General features: G+C 41.7%; 1 protein-coding gene and 2 pseudogenes across 3 annotated transcripts in view; 2 read left to right on the top strand and 1 right to left on the bottom strand.

Annotated features, from left to right (window-relative positions):
- SYN2 (synapsin II) overlaps positions 1-11452 on the bottom strand; it is a 210345-nt gene extending 198893 nt beyond the window's left edge. For 2 of the 3 annotated variants that reach the window (XM_045063325.1, XM_045063324.1), the window contains exon 1: positions 10893-11394. In XM_045063325.1, the coding sequence (XP_044919260.1) occupies positions 10893-11278 (386 nt within the window). In that variant the 5' untranslated portion in view covers positions 11279-11394. Of the gene's footprint in view, positions 1-10892 lie in introns of all 3 variants that reach the window. The other variant, XM_013052398.2, reaches the window with a different exon arrangement.
- On the top strand, positions 47-1013 carry LOC101688687 (annotated as a pseudogene).
- Positions 4195-4661, top strand: LOC123387227 (annotated as a pseudogene).
- Positions 11453-24844: the final 13392 nt, after the last annotated feature.

The raw sequence follows: 24844 nt of genomic DNA, 5'->3' as shown, positions 1-24844 counted from the left end.
CGAAAACTGAGATCTTCTTTGAGCCCCAACAGCTGCACCCCACAGCTCTGCAGCCATCACCATGCCACAAAATGAATATATTGAGTTACACTGGAAGTGCTATGGCTATCGTTTGGATTACCATGAGAAAAAGAGAAAGAAAGAAGGTCGAGAGGCTCATGAACCTTCAAAGAAGGCAAAAAAGATGACTGGTCTGAAAGCTAAGCTCTACCATAAACAGCACCATGCTGAGAAAATACAGATGAAAAAGACTATCAAGATGCATGAAAAGAGAAACACCAAACAAAAGAATGATGAAAAGACTCCACAAGGAGCAGTACCTGCATATCTACTGGACAGGGAGGGACAGTCTCGAGCTAAAGTACTTTCTAATATGATTAAACAAAAACGAAAAGAGAAAGCGGGAAAATGGGAAGTTCCTTTACCCAAAGTTCGAGCCCAGGGAGAAACAGAAGTATTAAAAGTTATTCGAACAAGAAAGAGAAAGAAGAAAGCATGGAAAAGAATGGTCACTAAAGTCTGCTTTGTTGGAGATGGCTTTACTTGAAAACCACCTAAATATGAAAGATTCATTAGACCAATGGGCTTACGTTTCAAAAGGCCCATGTAACACATCCTGAATTGAAAGCCACCTTTTGCCTGCCAGTACTTGGTGTAAAAAAAAATCCTTCATCCCCACTATATACAACTTTGGGTGTTATTACCAAAGGTACTGTAATTGAGGTGAACGTGAGCGAGTTGGGCCTTGTGACACAAGGAGGCAAAGTTATTTGGGGAAAATATGCCCAGGTTACCAACAATCCTGAAAATGATGGATGCATAAATGCAGTCCTGCTGGTTTGACAGCAGTTCGAGACAAGTAATTCCTTATAATTACTGAAGACTACACACCAATCAGGAAAACAACCATTCCTGTGGTGGTTCTGGATACTACCAAACAGCCTTATGTATCTGCAGTCATCAAGAGAAGCATTTATTCTATTGTGAAAAACATTAAAATAGACATTTATTTAAAAAAAAAAAAAAGCTAAAATTATATTTCCCTTCAAAATATACCAAAGGAAGGGGCATCTGGCTGGCTCCGTCATTAAGCATCAAGCCCCGCATCAGATTCCCTGCTCAGACTGAAGCCTACTTCTCCCTCTCCCACTACCCCCTGCTTGTGTTCCTCTCTCACTGTGTCTCTCTCTGTCAAATAAATAAATAAAATCTTAAAAAAAAAAAAGTCTTCAAAAATTTTGCTTTAAAGAAGTAGCCTTCAATTTAAAAAAGAATAAAAATATTCTTCATCCTCGAAGTGTGCAAAATAGACAATAAAATTACACCATAAGGGAAATCAAAAAAAGGAACAAAGATAAGGCTCTTTACCCTCTACAAAGTGCTTTTCCAAAACCTTATTTTATTCAATTCTCACAACATCACTATGGGATATACATGTTTTCACTTCCATTTCACACATATGGGAACTAATTTTTGTCTGTGTTATTCTGGAACCTAGAACAGTGTCTGGCATATGGTAATTCCCCAATGAAAAATGTGTCAAATAGAGGGAAAAGGGGCTCAGAGAGGTTTTGTAACTCTGATAGGGTCATATAGTTAAGGGTGGGGCTGGGCCTCAATCCTGTATGTTCACATTGTTTCATGGTCCTGAAAAGAGAAGAAAAGGGTGCAGTGATTGAATATAATCATAATCTGCTTTACAATTTTATGTAAACTGATTAAACTTCAGAAATGCCTACTACTGAGCAACAAACACCAAAGCCAGTATACTTTCTGTAATTCTTATTTATGTTGCATGGGCATCTTTTGAGTTCAGAAATCTATGGTATTTGTACACTTTATTCTTTCCGAAGGTCACCTGCCCTATTATAAGTTACTTCCTTCTGCTGCACAGAAGTAGTATCTGCAGGACAGAAATGCCCTTTACGTCATCTTCTCTTCTCTCTAGAAAGCTATATGTAGCCTTCTGGTATTCAATTGCTTCTACGTAGAAAGCTAAAACAAAGGATGACAATGCCACCAAGAAGTATGTAGAAGATCTTATTCACAGGATTCAGAAGGGCAAACACAGTGTGAGTACCATTAAAAACCAAAAACAGGATGCAACTCTCCATACTGAGGCCACTATGTTTAACCATGTTTAACTATGTCACTCCCTGTAATGAATATGATCCTGAAAAATATATTTTTCATATATATATGTATATATGTATATGTATATATACATACATATGTATATATGTATTGCTCACTTCATAAAAATTTTATATATACATGTATATATACATATATATGTATATACATATGTATATATACATGTATATATATGTATATACATATGTATATACATATATATACATGTATATATAAAATTTTTATGTGTATATATACATAAATTTATATGTATATATACATATATATGTATATACATATGTATATATAAAATTTTTATGTGTATATATACATAAATTTATATGTATATATATACATATATACATGTGTATATATAAAATTTTTATAAAGTGAGCAATTTCAAAAGCAGTAGGGTGCTTACTATTTAAGTGAATCATGCAGTAAATCCTTTTGCAAAAGAAACCTTTTTTATAACAAAAAGTAATCTAATTTTTCTGCTGGCAAATTTGTCTTATGTGTGCAGGACTCTACCAATTTAGGTTAAGAACCTGACATTTCAGCTTAACAGCTATTAATTACTGGGCAAATGATTACTTTCATGAGTTTGTTTATTCGTCTATGAAATATTATTTCTACTTTTCAGGATCACTGTGAGGATAAAATGAGACAATGTGTATACATATGTTGTATAAACTGATCAGCAGCACAGTGTACATGGCAGGGATCAAGAGATGAACTCTGTCAGCCAATACTTCAACATATGTTTACAAAAGTTCTTAGATCTATCAGGAAGACAGGAATTTAACCACAAGTCCCCAGTTCCCATCATGAGGAGGTAAGAAAGAGGTACTAAATGGAGCGTACTCAAAGATGAGCTTTTCATCAAAAACATGTTTAGTCATTTATTGACGTAGGCCTCTTTTTCCAAAGATTTACAAGCCTTATGCCATAGAGTAAATTATAAAGCTTTTTAAAGAAAATAGCACATAAACTGTAACATGGAAATAAGTAGTGCTGTAAAGGATCTTAGTGTCTTTTTCAATCCTATCAACTGACAGATTTTAGAAAATCAAAATCCAAAGAGGCAAAGTGGTTTACCTAAGGATATACAATGGCTCATTTTTAACAGTACAACATTTCTAACATATCTTCATTTCCTAGGACAGCCCACCTCTTTGTTCCCATAGTACTTAATGCCCATTAATTACCATCCTATAATAAATCTTACTTAAATGTCTGTCCTCTCCCCTACTGGGTGGGAAGATTCTAGTAAACAAGGCCTATGCCAAACTTATCCTTATATCCCCAGCACTTGGCTTGTGTTAGATATTCAACTGCACTAAACATGTCCCAGTTAAAACTGTCTTACCAGGGACACCTGGGTGGCTCAGTTGGTTAAGCAGCTGCCTTTGGCTCAGGTCATGATCCCAGCGTCCCGGGATCGAGTCCCACATCGGGCTCCTTGCTCCACAGGGAGCCTGCTTCTTCCTCTGACTCTGCCTTCCACTCTGTCTGCCTGTGCTAGCTCTCACTCGCTCACTCTCTGACAAATAAATAAATAAAATCTTTTAAAAAAAAAAAAAACTGTCTTACCAATGTGAGGGAAGGTATATAATTCTGGAACACTTACTGTTTAGACCTCCACTACTTTTTGCTAACATAATTATAGATCTGAACTTGGGTATAGAAAGACAGGAAGCAATCTCAGGTAGACAGGAACACTACAGTAAAAATGTGCCCCTGGAAAGAAGGTCATCATTGTACCACTGTCCTACTAACTTTATTATATTGTTGGATTTTGATTACCAGACTCTCGAACAGTCTTTCCTTCAACCATTTTACAATGACCTTGGCTGAAACAGTAACATATAAGATAAGGCAATGGTCCGTGTGACTCTAGTGTGGTGTTCATGTGGCTCTTTTTAAAATATTTATTAAGCATTCCACAATGAATCTTTAAAAGAAATAGATAAAAACAGTATTTTTAAGGAGAAAAGGCTTATATTTGAGGGACCTGTCTAAAGAGTGACTTAAGAGTAAAAAAACATCTTTGAGAAAGACATGGTCGCAGCTGCAGTGGAGTCCTGGATGCCCTGCTCTTGCTCCCGACTCACCCTTGTTTGCTCTCCTCCAGAAACAAGTCAGTCAGGAAGCCGCTCCACAGTCATATTTTTTAAAGGCACTGGGAAGACACCCTGGAACCAGAGATGGCGATTCACCAATTTAGAAATACTCTACTCAGCTGCAACCTAAAATCTTAGGAAACAGTGTATACTAACCTGATCACAGGCGCAAAGGAAAAGAATCTCAAAGTGAAAGGACTAGTTCTGATACCTACCAAGATTCTGAGAATCACTACTACAAGAAAAATTGCTTGTGGTTAAGGTTCTAAGACTTGGGATTGTTCTCAGATGAAGATCCACAAGCAACTCATTGATCTGCACAGTCCTTCTGAGATTGTTAAGCAAATTACTTCCATCAGTATGGAGGCAGGAGTCAAGGCTGAAGTCACCATTGCAGATGCCTAAATCAATCTTTTAAATAAATTATCAGTTGTTTAAAAAAAATAATAAAAGAGAGAGAGAATAGAAAGAAACTTGAGTTGGAGTCAGAAGATATAAATTCTAGTCCTCATTCTCCAACTTCTTATTTGAGCTTGGCCAAATCATTCCATTTCTCTGCACTACTACTGCTCTTTCAGGTTCTTTCAAGTTCAAATGTTATAATTATAAAAGTAAAAAGTCCCTATCAATCCTTGAAATGGAGAAAGATAAAAGGAAGGTAGAAAGATAGTAAAATAGAGGGTAAATTGGGGTAAAAAGCTTAGTAGAGAGACTGAAGTTCTAGATTGTAGTTCTGGTTTTGTCATTAACTAGCTGAGTAACCCTGAACAAGTCATGTTCCCTCTTCAGATTATATTTCTTCCATTTGTAAAGCACCCAGATCTTCCAGCTCTACTAATCTAAAATTCTAAGCTATAGCCTATGGCTATTAAGAACAATGCAATTTTGTAGAATCAGTATGTTTGTGTTCACAAGTCAGAAACAGGGCATACAGATAAAATATTTAATAGACAGAAGCCTCAAATTCCACTTGAGTTTTCCCCCCAAGTTCTAATTCAAATACTGTTCTAGAGTCTCTCACAAGCACTGGTCCAGACTACTATACTTTGAAATCCCCTATTCTTAATGATATGTCCAAAGACAGACCATAAAAGCATGGAAAATAGGTGCTGCCTAGATAATGCATCAGTCCAGTTTCTTCATGGTCTCTCTCTTTTCTACCACTGTACTTTCCTTTTACTATCCACTCTCTGGACTGAGTCAAACCTATCTCTTTTGATACAAAATCTTCAAAGTTCAATTCAAATCTTGATACTTGCATGAAGCACTCCCTTCTCACTGTAGCCCACATCCATTTTTCACTCTTTTGAACTTCTAAAGTACTACAGTGCTGTGGCAGAGATTCAATATTAGTAAAGAGCTTATTACGCTTCCCCTATAGCAAAGGCTCAATAAATCATAGTAGTGTGGTTGCCACACCTTTAGCACTAATCACATATCCTTTAGTTCAGTGCATCTGAAATTTAATGTGCATGTAAATCACCTGGACATTTTATTCAAATGCAAATTGACTCAGTAGGTATGACGACCTGATAAGCTGTAGTTCAAAAAGCTGCCTGGGGCACTTGGGTGGTACAGTGGGTTGAGTAGTTGAGTGTCCCATTCTTGGTTTCCCCTCAGGTGGTTATCTCAGGGTCTCAGGATCAAGCCCCAGGTTATGCTCAGCAATCAGTGTACAGTCTGCTTGAGATTCTCTCTCCCTGTCCTTCTGCCCCTCCCACTTATGCTCTCTACCGAAAATAAATAAATAAATCCATAAAAAAAAAAAAGAAAAGTTCCTGTTTGATCCCAATACTGTTGATCCAAGGACTATATTCTTTGAATAAAAGGGGTAGTTTTTGTAAACTTAAAAAAAAAAAAAAGTATGAGGGAACCCTTCTACACTGTTGGTGGGAAAGCAAACTGGTGCAGCCACTCTGGAAAACAGTGTGGAGATTCCTCAAAAAGTTGAAAATAGACTCAGCAATTGCACTACTGGGTATTTACCCCAAAGAAACAAATGTACTGATCCAAAGGGGCACCTGCACCCCAATGTTTATAGCAGCAATGTCCACAATAGCCAAACTATGTAAAGAGCCCAGATATCCAACAACAGATGAATGGATAAATAAGATGTTGTGTATATATATATGCAATGCAATATTATGCAGCCATTAAAAATGAAATCTTGCCATTTACAACAACGTGGATGGAGCTAGACGGTATTATGCTAAGCAAAATAAGTCACAGAGAAAGACAATTATATGATGTCACTGATACGTGATATGGAATTTAAGAAACAAGGCAGAGGATCATAGAGGAAGAGAGGAAAAAATGAAAAACGATGAAACCCAGAGAGGAAGACAAACCATAAGAGACTCCTTTTTTTTTTTTTAAGATTTTTTATTTATTTATTTGACAGATAGAGATCACAAGTAGGCAGAGAGGCAGGCAGAGAGAGAGAGAGAGAGAGAGGAGGAAGCAGGCTCCCCACTGAGCAGAGAGCCTGATGCGGGGCTCGATCCCAGGACCCCGGGATCATGACCCAAGCCAAAGGCAAAGACTTTAACACACTGAGCCACCCAGGCACCCCAAGAGACTCTTAATCATAGGAAACAAACTGAGGATTGCTCGGGGGAGGAGGGTGGAGGGATGGGGTAACTGGGTGATAGACATTGAAGAAGGTATGTGTTATAAGGAGCAAGGGTATTATATAAATATGACTAATGAATCGCAGACCTGTACCCCTGAAACAAATAATACATTATATGTTAATTTTTTTAAAAAAGTGTGTTATCTTATTTGTCCACTTGAACAGAAAAATCTTCAAAGACATACTACAACTCCTTTTTCTTAGCATATACACCCCATAATAAGAAGGTGCTCAATAAAACACCTGTGGACTTACCATATCTACAGTCCCCAGAACATCAGATAATCTCTAGAATGTCTGTGCTATGCTGATTTTCAAATCAAACATTGAGACATGCTATTGAGATGGAAAAGATCACTTGGTCAGTGGAATTGATTTGCTGAAAATGGAGGCAGGGGAAAATCTGAGAGAAAACTTACCTCTTCACCAGTGAGAGTGTAAGATGCAGAAAAAAAACAACATACAAATAGACATTTGTTCCTTGTTTAAGCACAAAGATAATTAGAGTTCAATATTAACTGCACTTTAGGTATGAACCTTAAAAGAAGACACGCATTTCAGGCAAAACGTATATATATTTAAAATACTAGTAACAATTACTAATAAGGGATTTCATTTTTTAGTGGAGCAGATACATTTTTTCAATGATTCTTTACCATGCAATTAATCTAAAGATCTCAAGCAACCAATGAAAACACATTTTAAACAAGAGACAGACAACCTCCAATTTTCCCATCAACTTAGTCTGTGGAAAAGTCCCCAAATTCCATTGTCCACAATTACACTGATAAAAATTTGAAGGAATCTGCTATATATTAAGGTTGCTCTGAGAAGCTGCCAACTTTAAGCCCCTCTTTTAAATCTCCAATTACTTAAATGCTTCTCAAAACCCTCTTTATTTTAGCAATCTATAGTTCAAATGGGACCAATATTCTTAAATTCTACCAGGAAGCTACACTCTGACTTCCTATTCAAGCATCAGGAAAATAATATTGGGCATATATGACACCTGTTCACTGAATGCTATCTAGATAGATAGCTTAAACAGTGAGACAAATTTGCTAAAATTTGCCATTAGAGGAAAAAGCACCTTTTCAAGTCACTGTGCTTGTCATAAGCAGACACCTGCTCCTTAACTTATAGAGAACTTTCAATAAAACCATTCAAAAATATTTATCTGAGATGCTTTTAGCAAATTCAGGCAAGAAAGAAAACAAAATCTGCAATCCTGAGAGATGCTATTAAACATAGAAACAGAGAAGCCATCAAATGCCGTCAAGCACTAGACTCAAACTGGGTTTATGAGTTTTAATAAATCAATGTTATTACTACAAAGAAAATCAGAAAACAGTTGGGAGTCAGCCCAAAGGAAAATGGCTTCTATTACTTCCATCAGAAGTTTAGTCCCCAGGGCAAGGCAAATTTTCTGGTTCATGCCAGGCAGGCAGTTTTCCTAGAGAAAAACACTATCCAAAAAGAGTTTTGAATCCTAAGCAAAAGAAGCAGTTAGTGCTAAACACAAATCTCAGCAGCTACATCATGCCCATACAAATGAATATCTTCCTACCTGTTGGTACCTAACTGGTAATTAAACCCAAAACAAATGTCTTCATCAGAACAGATCAGGACAAGCAAGGTACATGAGTGTCAGATTCTTGCATAAAAAACGAAGCACCAATATTCCCATTTCTCTCCTCCTTTTCCTGGCCTTTCTTCAAGACTCATCTTTTAGGGGCACCTAGGTGGCTCAGTTGGTTAAGTGTCTGTCTTCGGCTCAGATCATGATCTCAAGGTCCTTGGATTGAGCCCTGCATTGGGCTCCCTGCTCAGCAGGAAGCCAGCTTCCCCCTGCCACTCTGCCTACTTGTGATTTCTGTGTGTCAAATAAATAAATAAAATCTTAAAAAAAAAAAAAACTCATCTTTTATAAAGCTTTCTCCAATAACTCTGGCTCTCACAATCACTCTATTTACTGAATGCCTAAAACACTGGTCTGAAATAATAATTGTAGAATAATTTTTTTTAACTGTTCATGTCTCCATTTTGTCTCTAAATTTCAATGTGAGTTCTTGGTAAGGCCCCTACTCTGCCTACCCTGTAGAGGGAGCCTATTATTAATATTGCCAATAATATAATAATAAGGCAAACATTATTGGCAATAATAATAATATATTATTATTATTATATATACTGTGAGGCAATACAGCATAGTGGAATGGCAATACTGGAGTCAAATGGGCCTAATTCATATCTTAGGTCAACTATTTGCTGGCTGTATGACTGGGAACACGTTACTCACTTTTTGTAAGCCTCAGTTTTGTGTTTAGAATTTAATGAGACATATATAAGAGCACCTAGTAAGGGTCTGACATATAACAGTTGCTCAATGAAACTTAGTTACCTACCTTTCCCATTTAATAAGCACTTGTAATTTAAACTAAGAATAATCTTCCTATGGGACTACCAATGGTACCATCATATACTCTTATATTTTCCTCATACACTCTTGCCAGTGCCTCTGTCATTTCCTAACAAAGGTCCCTTAAGATTTTCTACTCCATTTTTCTGAGAAAAGGCAACTACACAAGTCACCCAAATGACTATTCAGAATGGTCATATTAGGAGCCAGCAGGAGTGCATCTCCGTATCTACATCTCACTTCCATTACACCCACGCCAGTACTCCCTCCCTCCAAGTCTCCCTGTGAGAAAATGAAAGAGAAAAAGCAGTAAAGCAGCCAAAAGAGGAAATGGAGAAAAACAATTCTGTGGTCCCTCTGTGCCTCACTCTCAGGAGGAAGCACTTGGGTCCAGGCTCTTTACCTCAACCTTTCTGAGAAAGTAAAAAATAAAATCCTTCCCATATTCCTGAAGAAGAAGCAACCCAGACTTCTTGCCTCTTCACTTCTTCAAGCCCTTCACCAGTCAATTCTTCCATCACCACCAACCCCAACCATCCCCTGGGCCAACTTCCTGCTACATGACATAGAACCTCTTTAACCTGATCTGTCTTGAATGAACCCCATTCATGCTTTTACTAACTAGAGGTAACATTTTCCAGAAGCCCTCACCATTCTAAGTTGCAATATCCCAAGAAAGAAGAAAGAAAGAGAGAGAGAGAAAGAAATTCTCCAAGTTGCTGTCTACTGCATTAAGGTAGATCCTTTTATTTGTTTGTACCCCTTTAATGATCCAGAATATTTTACCTCAGTCATCATCTTTCCAGCTGGAAAAAACCACCTTCACTTTCACAACTCTCCCCGTCCTCCCACCCCACCGCCACACACACACACACACACACACACACACTTTTTTTTTTTACACTAAAACAAAAACAAATTTTAAAAACCACAAATCCCCTTCCTGCTTCAAAAAACACAAGCATTTTATTATTCTTAAACGGACCTCAGCCATGCTCCTCTGCAGCAAGCTCAAGTACATACACCTGGGCTCTCATATCCGTGCTTTGACCAACGTAGATGTCAATACTGATACAAGCCTTCATCCAGCCAGGTGAAAACTACCCCCATCACCCTCTCCCTCAAAACACTCATTTCCACCGCAAATTCACTCCGTGCCTAACATTGTACAATCTTTTGTATTGGCTTTAAATGTCTCACCTGAGCTTCTACGTGTCTAGGCTGAAAGTCTGTTCTTTCTGCCCCCTCCCTTCAAGAACAAACAAACAAACAAAACTCATTTTTTTTTTTTTTTAGGATTCTTCCGTGTTGCATAAAGTAGCTCCTTCTTTTACGTGTCGTGAGGGATTTGAGAGAATCGAGGCAATATTTCACCTCAGGAATCACCTTTCCAGACCACCCCCCTCAACAGACACAACGTTGAAACCCCCACCACCAACAACATCTCCCCACAGGGGGACCATGCAGACCCTCCCTCTCAGGTGTCAGGAACGATTCCTTGGCGCCCGGGACCACCTTCCCCGCGGCCTCCAGCTGCCCGGCAGGCCCCGGGAACACCGCGCGGCGGCGGCGGCCGGGTACCTACCAGTCGGTGTGCGGCTCGTCGACGACCAGCAGCACCTTGGCCTTCCTGGCGGCGGCGGGCGCGGGCGCGTCCACCAGGCCGGCCGAGGCTGCCGTCTGCTTCACGGCTTGGGACAGCGAGCTGAAGAAACTGCTGCCCACCGATGGCGCCGCGGTCGCCTGCGGCGCGGGATGCGACGCGGGCGCCGGGGCCGGGGCCGGCGGCGGCCTCCGCTCGGGGCCCGGCGAGACGGCCGGGGGCGCCGAGGAGGCCGAGGCCGCGCCCGGACCGGGGGGCGGCGGCGGCGGCTGCTGGGGCTCGGGCCGCTGCAGGTCGGTCATGTAGCCATTGGGCAGGTTGGCGATGAAGCTGCTGTCCGACAGCCGGCGCCTCAGGAAGTTCATCATCTGGCTTGAGGGGCTGGGGGCGCGCGGGGCGGCGGGGCCGGACGGCGAGGAGGGCGAGACTGAGGCGGCGGTGGCTGGGGGACTGAGGCAGCTGAGGCGGCTGCGACCGGGTTCGCGGCGCGCGATCCCAGCAGACAGCCGCGGTGCACTGGGCCGGGCTGGCGGGGCAGCGCGCCAGGGAGCGGGCGGGGGCCGGAGGCGGAGCCACTTTTCGCCCCGCCTCTCGCCGCAGAGCCGGCACCGCCCCCTATTCGCTGCCTGAGCGCCCCGCACTTAGCGGTGGGGTCCCTACTCTGGAGATTTGGGGGCAGGGGGGTTGCCAGGTCTCCTGCAACCTGAGCGGAGTTCTGTGGAGAGAGTGTGGGAGCCAGCCTTGCTCCCCGAGAACAGGAAAAAAGGAGCCGAGACACCAACAACCTTTTTGGTTGGGGATAAAATAGCACTGTCCCACCCAGAGATGGAGGCGAAGAAAACTGTCCCCACTGCCTTTCGAAGGAAGAGAGGTGTCAGCCTCCCCAGCCTGAGGTGAGAATGGACCCATTCCCCTGGTGCGCGCACTCATACACACACACACACACACACACACACACACACTCACATACTCCCTGTAATGGGAAAGTAAAGAACCACCTCTTTTCCCAAAGCTGGGAGAAAGGTGCCATCTCCTCAACCTCCAGGTGATGGAGGAAAGAATAATCTGCCCACACACTCGCGCGCGCGCGCGCGTTCACACACACATACACAACACACACTCATATGATGAGACAAAAGAAGAACTACTCCCTCCTCAATATTAGGTGAGAAAGACATCCTCACCCCCCACCCCCCACCCCCACCCCCACCCCTTCATCCTTTTGGTGACAGAGATTTGACAGATCTTCCACTGGGTCTGTGGGCGCATTTTTGGTGCCTGCCCTTTAGGGATGGCTCACTTACGAGCACCTTCTCTTCCCATCCTCATGGACCAGAGAGGCAAAACCGTGCGTAAGGCTGGAGACCCCTCCCCCCAAGTGGGGTATCTAAGGGTCCCCCACCCTTTCTGTGCTTGCCTCCCTGATAGGCAGTGATGCGTCCTTTATTGTATCAAGAAGTTTATCTCTTCAAAAATCTTTCTAAATGTTTTTTCCAGTTCATTAATTGGCTAGATCTGTTTCCACCTCCATGAAGACCTGATTATCACCTTTCCATGTGCACTCCCTAAATCTGTTTTGACTTCTGGATCTTTGTTTTCACCTCTCATGAGATATATACTTAATCCATGTGTTGTATGGGAAGAGGACACAGCAGATATAGTACTTTACATTCAGCCCACTCTGGGTGATGTGTGACCTCAGGCAAATTAGCCTCTGAGCCTCTTTTCCCTATCTGATAAAAGGAGATAATGCTTTTAAAATTTTTTTATTTTAGTATAATTGACACACAATGTTACATTAATTTCAGGTGATTATAGTGATTCAAGGAGTTTATACATTATGCTATACGGAGATAAAACTTTTCAAAGTTGTTACACAGAATAAATGAGATTGTGTATATAAAGCACCTGGCACACAGTAGATATTCTAGTAGCAGTGGCTAGATTCTTATTCTTATGTGAACTAGTTCTCAGTATGTATCTGTTGGACTAAACAGAATCAGTGAACATCTTGTCACTAATACTGACAGGCAGTTCTTGAGTCCTGCCTCCCAGCTGGCACAAACTTGGGACCTATAGATGCACAACTGGGCTCTGAGCCAGAGACCCAGTGATGTTCAAGAGGTCTCCAGCCAGCTATAATAATACAGTGGTCTTCCCATCCACCTCGTGCCAGGCAGTGGTAAGTGCTTGATAGACTGATATAAACGCAAAGTAGATCCTGTCTGTGGGAAGTTCACAATCTATGAGAGCAGAGAGCAGGGAAGATAGGCACAGGAACGATTTACTACAATAATATGTGAGAAATGCTGTAATATTGTTGGGCTAAGTGGTTTAGGGACACCAAGGAGTGAGGGATGCATTCTGCCTATGAGGTTTAGGAATGGCTTCTCAGAGAAGGTGACATTTGAAGTGGGTCTTAAAGCAGCTAAAAGACTACCAACAGAGAAGTAGGGAAGGCACTCTGGCAGAGAAGGACTTGAGGAATGCTAGTTGATGACTCCTCCAGGAAGCCTTCCCTCAATCCTCCACGGTAGACTAAGTGTTTCAGATAGACAAAGTGCTTCACAGTAGACAAAACCTGTGTCTGGTTTTGTCATAGCCCCTTAAAAAATTTATAATAAAATATTCTGGTGGCTTGAATATATGCTTTTCAAGGAGAGGATTATGTTTGAGCCATCTTGGACTTCAGCATGAAGCATGGTCCTTGGCCTGCATTAAGGACTCAGCTGTTTGAGAGACGAACTGTACTCTTATCCAACTCAGCTCTTGTGTCTGTCTATTGGAGAATAAAACTGATAACTTCACTAATAACTAAATAAACTTAGTTTAATGTACTGCCCTTCCTATAAGTATTTTTTAGAGTATCAGATGAATCTTTTCCAAAGGATAAATCTCTTGATGGGACTTCATATACTTTTATCACTTCAATTTTTCAGATGTTTGGGTTATCTTTTTTTTTTCATATTTCACTAAGTAATTCCCCTTAATCATGAAGCTAGTAGTGAATGTATTGTATTTTTAAATCAACCAGTTAAAAAACATGTTGTGAGTATCTAATACATGCAGGTTATTATGCTAAGCACTCATGGATAAAGAATACTCAAGAATAAATAAAACCCAAGTTACACCCTTAAGAAGACAACTTGTAAACATGTGAACACATAACCAGCAATAGCAGAGCAGTTGGTGAATGACCAGAAAGTGGAGCAGGCAGTGAGTGTTAAAAGAGCCAGAGGAGGGGGCACCTGGGTGGCTCAGTGGGTTGAGACTCTGCCTTCAGTTCAGGTCATGATCTCAGGGTCCTGGGATTGAGGGTCCTGGGATCGAGCCCCGCATCCGGCTCTCTGCTCCACAGGGAACCTGCTTCCCCCTCTACGTCTGCCTTCTGTTCTGCGTACTTGTGATCTTTCTCTCTCTGTCAAATAAATAAATAAAATCTTTAAAAAAAGAGAGAGAGAGAGAGTCAGAGGAAGAAAGGATCTGAGGGATGAGAGGATTTCACAGGGGAGGTAGGACTCAGTCCTTATGAAATGATGGAATTCGGATACCCAGGACAGGGTGGAGAAAACAATCAAGACAGAAAGGCTAGGAAAAGCAAAGACAGGGAAGCTAAACTGGGTAAGTAGTGAGAATGTATTGATCTATTCCTTGAAGGCAAAGACCTCACCTGTGTTATCACTATAGTTTTTGAACCTTAGAAGAGTTCCGGGTCTGAAGCATGCCCTTACATATTTGTAAGAAGGCTCTGCAGGTTGTACTTGTTTGTTTATGTTGCTAGTGTCTATCCAGGTTTCTTTTTAGGTAACAAGTACCTCAAGGTGAGGGATTCTTCTTCTTCTCCTCTCAAAATGTTCTACAAAGCCTGATACAACATCTAACACACACTTGGTATCCCAGTCTTGGGTGCTAGACCAAAATATGCCCAAAGAACTCCTTTGGTGTAGATTCCCTCATTGATACAATGGAAGCCTACAAGACCATTGAAAAATATCTATCAAATACTCCATGGATTTATTGTTACTTTCTGGTAGGTTTTAAAAAGAATATTATTCTTATGGGAAAATAGACCATTTTCTTATAATTGGGAATGTATTGTCATTAATCAGTTGTATATGAGCAGAAGATTTTGATTAGTTGGCATAACTGTAAATCACAACTGCTTAAACTAGTATTTTCTATATGCTAAGTTCTTGCCAAGAAGTGTCGGTGCAGCATGCAAAGACACACTTATAAGTGGGTTTGTGTTTTTTTTGTTTTGTTTTGTTTATTTTTATTTTTTTTAAAGATTTTATTTATTTATTTGACAGACAGAGATCACAAGTAGGCAGAGAGGCAGGCAGAGAGAGAGAGAGAGAGAGAGGGAAGCAGGCTTCCCGCGGAGCAGGGAGCCCGATGCCGGGCTCAATCCCAAGACCCTGAGATCATGACCCGAGCCGAAGGCAGCAGCCCAAACCACTGAGCCACCCAGGCGCCCCTGGGCTTGTGTTTTTAATGAGCCATAATGAAAATCTTTCCTTTATCCCTACCTGCGAATCCAGGTTCCAGATGCAGGAAGAATATAGCACTTTCATTCTATCTTATGTCCTGCCTTTTTTCTGGAATTGAAGGAGAAACAGGGCTTGGAAATTCTATAAAATATACAATTCTGGCACTGTTCAGGCCTTTTCTGTCTTTCTCTGAGACCAACCAGTCATTCCCATCTCTAGGTAGAAGGCATTTCTCCCAAAGCAATTGGTGGAAGGGTCTCCCTCGCTTTTCTGAATCACTCAGGGTCCAACTAAGCCAAATATCAGAATTTCAGGAGTCTCTACCAGTTTTAGAAGCCCTGGATTCTGTAAGCCCCTTCCTTGCATAATCTTTATCTTCCCACTGAATTGTAAACACAGGCACACATCTGGCGACTACAGATAAAAGAATCCTGCTAAAATCAGGAACTAATTTAAATGCTTTATCACCTCTCTGATTTCTCTCTTCCCCTGAACAACAATGCAGCAGAGAATGCTCACAGGGAGAAAGGCAGGCAGAGATCAAAAACAGCTTAAAGGAAAAGCTGGCATACCAAGCCACCTGACCAAACACTTGTTGCCCAGGTGTCCTCTCAAACAAGGAAGTATGCTAGAACATGCCTCCTTTGGCCTTTGCTCACTTCTCAGGATTGGGGGACCCCATTCAGGCCCACCTGCCCTAAAGAGATGTAGAAGGAATTTGGAATTCCAGAAACTGTTAAGTTCCATCTCTTCTTGGCTTTGTGATTTTCAAAAATTTGCTCAGCTCTCTAGGCCTCTTACGTAAACAGGGAGGGACAGGTGTGCCTTGGGCCTCTCAGGAGATAATATGGGAACACTTTGAAAGTGAAAAGGTTAACCAGAAAAAGCATCAATATTGCTTTCCACAAAGCAATTCGGAGAATACAATTGAGTTGAGTTTGTCACCATTCAGGTGACCCTTCTTGATAATCAGCCCTATGGATAACCTTCCTCATTTGCCTCTGGATAGAGGACAGCTTTGTCCCTGATGTTGAATTCTCCAAAGATGGCCATGTCAGCTGGGCCGGTTTGCTATGATTAGGAATCACACAAATATAAGTTTAATTCCTAAATCAACCTCATGGTAACTGTGTAACTTTGAACAAATCACTTCTAGCCTCAGTTTTCTCATCTGTAAAAGAAAGTCATGATGATCATAATGACCTTGAAGGGCTATTGTGAAGACTAAATAAGATCAAGTCTATGAGTGTATTTTATAAGCAGTAAAGCCCTGTGCAAATGTTAGCTATTAATATTTCTGACGCCAGGGGAATCACAGAACTCGCCAGCACCACAAGTGAAATATAAAAAAGGACTCTCCCCACACATACTTATCCTAAAGTTACACACCCAGGAGAATTCATGGAAAGCATGAGGTAGATCTTCTGCAGTCACTCCCAGGCTTAGTCATACCTGCTAAAATATATGCAACAATCATTTCAGCTAATTGCTTCTACCTTCCTGGGTGACCTTGAACAATGCACTTCTCTCTCCGAGCTTTCATTTCCTGGCCTGGAAAATGAGCCGAGTGATCCCCAAGGTCTAGTGTTGTGAGATTCTGTGAGTGGAGACCCACAGAGGAAAATAAGCACCTGATGTCACCAGGCTGAGCAAGGGAATACAGGGGATGAGTCTGGGGAGCCAACACTGAGCATGGCTTTAGGAAGAGAGAGAGATAAAGAGAGAGAAGCAGAGGCACCCAGGAGAAATGGATGGAATGAATTCTAATTCCAAGTCTTCCCCTGACTTAAAGGAGTCAGAGATGGTCCCCTTGCCAAGTCCCCATTTCTCTGGCAATATTAGGGACATAATAATGTCTACAACTGATGAGATGCCGACCACATGCCAGAAACTGCCCGTGTGTTATCTCATTAAATCTCCCCCAAGGGAGGTGTTAAATGTCCCCTTTTTACCATTAAAGCAATTGAACTTCAAAGACATTATACTAACTAACATCTTAGAACTGAAATATTGAAGAGCTATAAGGCAGGTTTGGTTGCTTACAAAACCCATGAGATTCCCCATTAGAGTATATTGGCAGGCCCCTTAGAAAGATGCCATTCAGCAGCAGCTTGCCTAATAAATGCATTTCATTGGAAACCATACAAGAAATAATGTGCCCCCCTGGCCTCTCCTCAGCTTCCCTATCATCTCCTTTTGCCCCAAACCCTGCAGACTTAGGAGGCTTGGCATCCTATATAAACATTCCTGCCTCCCAGGAACAAGCTAGTTTGAAGCGAAAAGAATCAAGCCAATGAGACACCCCTTCCCCCATACACCCCACACCTCCTCCCACCCAGCTTGGACCACAGCTCCCCACAAAGCAGCTCTGGCCTCTTGTGGGATGCGGGTGTATTGGTTGTTGCCATGGTGATAGAGGAACATTACTGTCACACACACACAGGAGCAGCACAGAGTGGGTCTCCCCCGCCTGGGAAACTCAGAGGATTCATCAGAGATTGCTTCTGATGCAACCTCTGATGCTTCCTCACACCACTTCATGGATAAGTGAAAGAGCATCCTTTCCACTTAGCATTCAACCCACCCCAGGGACAACACTGAGCTTTCTGTACTGATTGGGTGTAGAAGGCAACCCCCTCCCTCTAATTCTGTTACAGTTCCTCTTCAAGGAGCCTCCTGCCAGGTGATAGGAAGAGATATTAAAAAGATGCTAGTGAATGTGCTGTGCTCAGCTATGCTTAAATTGTGAACCAATTAGATTCTTAGACCCATAAGGGTTTATCTTCTGCCTCAGCTGCTTTTTAGCAAAACAATCTCATGCAATTTCTTTAATGAGACTCAGTTTATTTATCAGTAAAGTGGGGTTAATCATTCTTTGCAGAGTTTTTGAAGAAAATTAAGTGAGATCATTTATAAACAGTCCTCAATACAATGTCTGGAACATTCTCATGACACCAATTATTTTAAAGAAAGAAATATAATTAAGCAGATGTTCTGATTTAGAAACAAATAATTTGAACCCCTGGTTCACCACTTAATATCTTCATAGCTATGTAATATTTTTTAAAAGATTTTATTTATTTACTTGAGAGAGAGAGAGAGTGCAGGAGCAGGGAGTGAGGGGCAGAGGGAGAGGGAGAAGCAGACTCCTTGCTGAGCAGGGAGAGCAGGGACCTCCCCTTCACCTATGCGGGGCTGATCTCAGGACCTCAGAATCATGAGCCAAGCCAAAGGCAGATGCTTAACAGACTAAGCCACCCAGGCGCCCCTATCTATGCAATATCCTGAAGTCAATTTCATTTTTTTTTAAGATTTTATTTATTTATTTGACAGACAGATCACAAGTGGGCAGAGAGGCAGGCAGAGACAGAGAGAGGGGGAAGCAGGCTCCCTGTAGAGCAGAGAGCCCAGTGTGGGGCTCAATAGCAGGACACTGGGATCATGAGGTGAGCTGAAGGCAGAGGCTTTAACCCACTGAGCCACCCAGGCACCCCAAGTCAATTTCATTTTGGGCCTCGGTTTCCTCAGGTGTAAAATGAAGAGGTTCTATAGATTCATAAGCTCAAAACCTATGATTTCTTTCTTCTTCTTTTTTTTTTAACACAAACACATTTATTTACTAACCAAAGAGATGATCCTAATTAAAGCAACACCTTGAAACAGTTGGATGTAAAATGTGATAAAGATAATTGAACACAGTAACGGAAGGAAAAAAAAAAGGCAGTATAGAGATTTGCTCACTGAACTGAGCTTGTTCATCCTCACAGCTAATTTCTGTCTAAAATGGTGATGGAATTTTTTACTCTACTTTTTCATAGACTCGAATTCATGACACATTTCACCACCAGTCTCCTATTTTCCAATTTTCTTGTGATTGTGCTTTCCTTCGCATCCCATTCCTGATGTTGAACCAATGCGCTGTGAAGTTGCAGACAGTCTGAGTTTTTCTGCCATCAGCTTTAGTTTCTTCAAACTTCTCTCCCAGGTTACATGAAAACTCTGTTGTTTCCAGAGTGCTCTCAGTTTTTATGGTGAGGTTTTGCTGTCAGAAAAGAGGATACAATCTGGTTTGGCCATTGCACCCACTTTTTGCAGAGCCAATCTCACTCCCACTTCCTACATATATTCATCAAAACCTTTGCTCTCCACTAAGCACTAAAGCACCATCTTCCTACTAGCTGCTGAATGGTGGCTATGGTGGGTGCAGGTGGGCAGGCTGAGCTAGCAGAGCAGAGTGGGGCATCAGGAGCTTGCCAAAACCTATGATTTCTAAGTGAAGATTTATTTTGAAGATATGTTTATAATATCTGAGGATTTCTGTGAAAAAGCCATCCACTTCTTTATTGCTGAAAGGCCATAAGGAATCAATAGCATAACTACTTAATATATCTATACATTGAGAAGAATCTTTCCCCCACTCCCACCCTTGACAGCACATTATATGAGTTCCTGCACAGCTGTCCACAGGGGAAGGTTTCTTAATATCAGGACCAACTCTGAGCAGATGACCCCATTTCTTCTCTTGAAAACAGCCAGCTCCAGGGACCTGAGAAAAACAGAGTCATAATCCAAGGTCAAACACTTGACTGTTGTTTTAATGAGTGTGATTCAGCCTGAAAGCCCATCAGCACTTTCTCTCCATCCCCCCCCCTGAGTCCCAGAATCTGTAGGACTCTGCCAGGGCTGGAGGCTCTCTGGAGAGCTGCAGACACCTGGCTGGCTTGCCTGTCCCCTGTTCCTGATCAGGAGTGGGGTCAGTTTTCCTATTCCTTGGTTTTTATCTTCTCCCTACACTGTCAATAGAATGTCTTTTCTCATCTCCAAAATAGCATCTGGCCAATTTGAAACAGGCTAGCAGTAGGCTTTCTGCCAGCGTTCTCATTTCTTGAAGGATGGAAGGCATTCCCCCAACCAATTATCTAAAATTCCCTTTGCCTGATGATTCAACCAACTCCTCCATCATGAGCTAGTCCTGGGTATCCTAAAGTCACCTTGAACAAATCAATTGTAATGATTGTTTCACACATTGCTTTGAATTCCAACAACTCTACAAGGTAAGAATCATGCTCTCACTTAAAGAAATGAGGAAACAGAGGCTCTACAGCCTGTCCCAGAAGAGCTGAGATTCAAACTCTGCTAGACAATTTAGGGGAAAAACTTGAACACTCACTTGCCACTTGCTTTTCCTACAAGACACAGTGAGCACATTGGAAAGTACTAGAAACTAGAGAACACGGCAGCCAACAGCTCCAGAAAATTAACCTATATGTCATCTCTGGTGTGCCTCCAAGCCTTTGCCAAGCTATTCCCTCTACTTGGGGTACCCTTCCCCATGCCTTGCAGCATCGTGCAGTGGAACAAGCTTTGCAGCACACAGAGCTAGTTTAGAATCCTGATGGTCCCGTTTGCAGATCTATGATGTCTGATCATTTATCTAATCTCCCTGAGGTTTTTCTTCTTCTTCTGTAACATGGGACTATCTACCTCATCACATTGTCATGAGTATTCGAGTAAAAGGGCCAATCCTGGTACTTGATTATTAGCAGGTACTCATGACTTTAACCAGTCTTTCCTAATGCAGCTCAGGCACCACCACTTCTGTGAAGCCCTTCCTGACTATGCCTCCCTCCTCTACGCCCTAACATTCATTCTTTTCTTTTTTTCATTTAACAAATACTTAATATACATAAATAAGTCAATTGTAGCACTCAGCACACAGTATTGAAGTTATTGGGTCATGTTCTGTTTCCTTCACTAAACTGAGATCTCAACTAAGTCATCTCTGAATCCAGAATGCCTCATCCAGGGTCTGGCAGGAGGGAGGACCGGCAGAAGATAGGAAGATTGAAGAATAAAAGGCAGAAGCAAAAGAAAAAAAGGCCAGAGACTGCTTAAGAAACCTGCTTTTAAAAAATACCACCTCTCACTATCCAGGCAAACAGGAAAAGCACCTGGTCCTTCCCCAGCCTATTCTGCGAAAGTCTCCCCATTCCGCCATTGACAGGAGCCAACAACAGGATGGGAATATCAATGACTGTCTGAATAGAAAGCCTCAGATGAGCCCCGCATGGAGAGCGGAGACAGGCAAGTGGTGAGTGCTAAGGCGCAGCTGCAGGAAGGAAAATTCCGTTTGTACAGCCGCTGGGGATGACAGCCGCCAGGGCCTGGCAACAGCGCCGGCTGTTGACCAAGCTCCGCCCACCTCCAGCAAGCGCGGCTGCATCCCGGCAACGGCTTGGCTTCGTCTGGCAGGTGATGAAGGCAGCTGCGGAATCAGGAGAAAGGCGTGAGGATCGACCAGGTGAGGGCGTGAGCCCTACAGCTCTACAGAGCTGGAGCTTGGAGCCCCAGTCCTTGGACAAAAATACCAGGAAGGAGAAAATGAAGATCTTTTTTCTCCCTGCTCCCAAACAATGCCCCTGCCCACTACCATATCTTCTGAGGGCCTTTTATAAAATCCCATTCTAGGGGCGCCGGGGTGGCTCAGTCTGTTAAGCATCGACTCTTGGTGTGTTACATTTACGAATTTAGACTTCCTATTGTTACTTCTACGAGCATACTTTCATCTTCTGATATTTGACTAGGAGCATATAAAAATGACTTCTATTAGAAGATAGAATCAGTGCTCAAATTAGAATAACACAATAATGAGGTGAGCAAGGGAAGGAATATAAGAATAGTTTGGTTGTGTGAGACTTGTTTGGGATTATTTCTGCAATTGTAATCAATGTCATATAACACAAGATCCTATTTCATAATGTGAACCCTACTCTGGAAAACACTTTCAGTGTTAAATCAACCAACTTGATCCTCCTTGAAGTGAAGAAGTATTAGAAAGATTCTTACTGAAATGTTCAATGTAATATGCAATAAAATATTCAAGTACTCAAAAAAATAAAAAAGCGTCTGACTCTTGATCTCGGCTCAGGTCTTGATCTCAGGATCATGAGTTCAAGGCCCACATTGGGCTCCACACTGGGTGTGGAGTCTACTTAGAAAAAAAAATCCCATTCTAATCCCACCATCCTTCCTTCAAATTGCTCATCTCCTAGCCTTCCTTGCACAGATTTGCAATCATCTGCAACTGCTTTCTGGGACCAAAAGAAGGCATGCTGTCATATTTCTGTGCCTTTACTGATGTTCTTCCCTCGTCCAGGAATGTCCTCTGCCTATGCTTTGCTCTGTTGGGTTAGTTTCCCAGGAGCAGACCCTGAAACTAGGAGTTGAGAGCAAATAGTTTGCTCAGAGGTGATTCCCAGGAAGCCCCAGTGCGGGCATGGACAAGTGAGACCACGGGGGAAAGAAAGCCAGGAAAATGTGCCTTACTGAGAAGGTTGCCACTTTGGGTGGCTGGGGTCCAGTGTTACTCAGCAACCCTGGTAGATATGATAAAGCATATCTTGGAGTTATGCCACTCAACAGGTGAGAAAACTAGGGCAATTATCCACCAAATCCCATTTAAGATTGATTGAGTACTGCTCCTGGGAGCATTAGTTCCCCCAGCAGCCTGCAAGGGCCGGGCATATCTCTTTACCAAAACTAGTGCTTAAGTAGAGAGTTACAGGGTACTAGTACCACCTGCTACCCTAACTACTACTTTCTTACCTTTCAGGGCTTAGCTCAAAAGCCAATACTGTTAAGCCCAAATAAATTTCACAACCCCCTTCTCTGCATTCCCAGAGCATGTTGATCTTAACTCTGTCGAGTATTTAAGCTAGTGCATTACAGTGAGTTTCTGCCTATTGTTCCCACTTGACCGCAAGCTCCTCTAGAGCAAGAATTGTGACTTTATTCATTTATGGGTCTGGAGCTCCAGCACAGGATGGTACATAGATAGCAGGGGCTCGTTAAATATTAATGTTGGTTAAGAATGTTAATGAATATTGACAAATTCCAATGCCAGCCCAAGATTCCATTTTTCTGGGAGGATACTAGACTCCCTACTGCCTTTTGTGATTTGAGTAGAAAATCATGTCACATCTTTAGAAAGTGTAATACTGAATGCTGCATCAATTTCCTCAAGGTGACCAGTTGTCAGGACTACAAAGAAAAATCTATCTAGAGTTTTCGGCTTGAAGCAACGTAAGCTTTAATTTGCCATATTCTGCCCTGGTATGGGCAGACACCTTACAGTGGATGAAAAGGCATTCAATTCATATAGATTTGTAGTTGTTTATAACATATATAACATCATCAACCTGTTTTAGTATCCATGGCACCCATTCTAGAAAAGCTTAGGGTGAATGGATAGGGCATTCCCTGAGCCAGAACCCTCAGAGGCCACCTCAATCTCAAGGGGTCTAGGTCTTGCCTGCAAGCTAGCAGCAAGAACTGGAACCCAAATCAAACCAGATATGATGTTTCTCAACATAGCTTGAGGCAATACTGCCACAGTAGAGATTTTAAATTGTTGCCAAAAGAACATGCAGTTAGAATACACAGAGGAAGGGAACAAATATTTATAATCGCAATAAAAAAGATAGATTATCCATCAGTAAACTGAAAAAGATGTACTCAAATTCTATTTGAAAACAAAACTGATGTTACTAAGGGACACCAAAGTACACTTAAAAAAAGAAAGCTGTATCTTTTTCTTGGATAGGAAGACTCAACATCATAAAAATGTCATTTCTCCCTAAATTTATCTGTAAATTTAATGCAATTTCAATAGAAAAGATACTGAAAGACTTTGGCCGGGGGCGGGGGGGGGACTAGACAAGCTAACTTTGAAATTAATATAGAAAATAAGGAAGCAGAGGGGCGCCTGGCTGGTTCAGTCAGTAAAGCCTGCAACTCTAGATCTCAGTGTCTTTAAGTTTCAGCCCTACATTGGTTACAGAGATTACTTAAAAATAAAATCTTAAAAAAGAAAGAAAAGGTAAGAAACAAGCAGGAATAGCTTGGAGAATTCTGAAAAGGAAGAGTAGAAGGAAAACGACTGGCTCTACCAGATATTAAAACATGGTATTGAGATACAGTAATTTAAACAATGTGGTACTTACACATCAAGAAACAGATCAATAGGGATGCCTGGGTGACTCAGTCGGTTTAGCGTCTGTCCTCAGCTCAGTTCATGATCTCAGGGTTCTAGGATCAAGTTCTGTATCAGGCTCCTTACTCATCCTGGAGCCTGCTTCTCCCTCTGCCTGCCATTCCCTCCGCTTGTGCGTGCGCTCTCTCTCTCTCTGTCAAATAAATAAAATCTTTAAAAAATAAAAAAAAAAGAGGCCAATAATAGAAAACTCAGAAACAAGTTAAATACATCCAGAAATCTAGTGTAGAATAAATGTGACATTTCAAAGCAGTGGGGGAAAAGATTATTCAACAAACATTTTTGGAATAACTTGAAAGTTATCAAATTAAATTGGATCCATATCTCACATGTTACATCAAAAATTTTGCAGCTGGATCAAAACCAAAACAGTAATAGAAGAAAACATAGAG

This window comes from Mustela putorius, unplaced genomic scaffold (genome assembly GCF_011764305.1).
Source record: "Mustela putorius furo isolate JIRA1106 unplaced genomic scaffold, ASM1176430v1.1 tig00003850_pilon_pilon_pilon, whole genome shotgun sequence".
NCBI lineage: Eukaryota > Metazoa > Chordata > Mammalia > Carnivora > Mustelidae > Mustela > Mustela putorius.
This window is presented reverse-complemented; position numbering and strand designations above follow the sequence as displayed.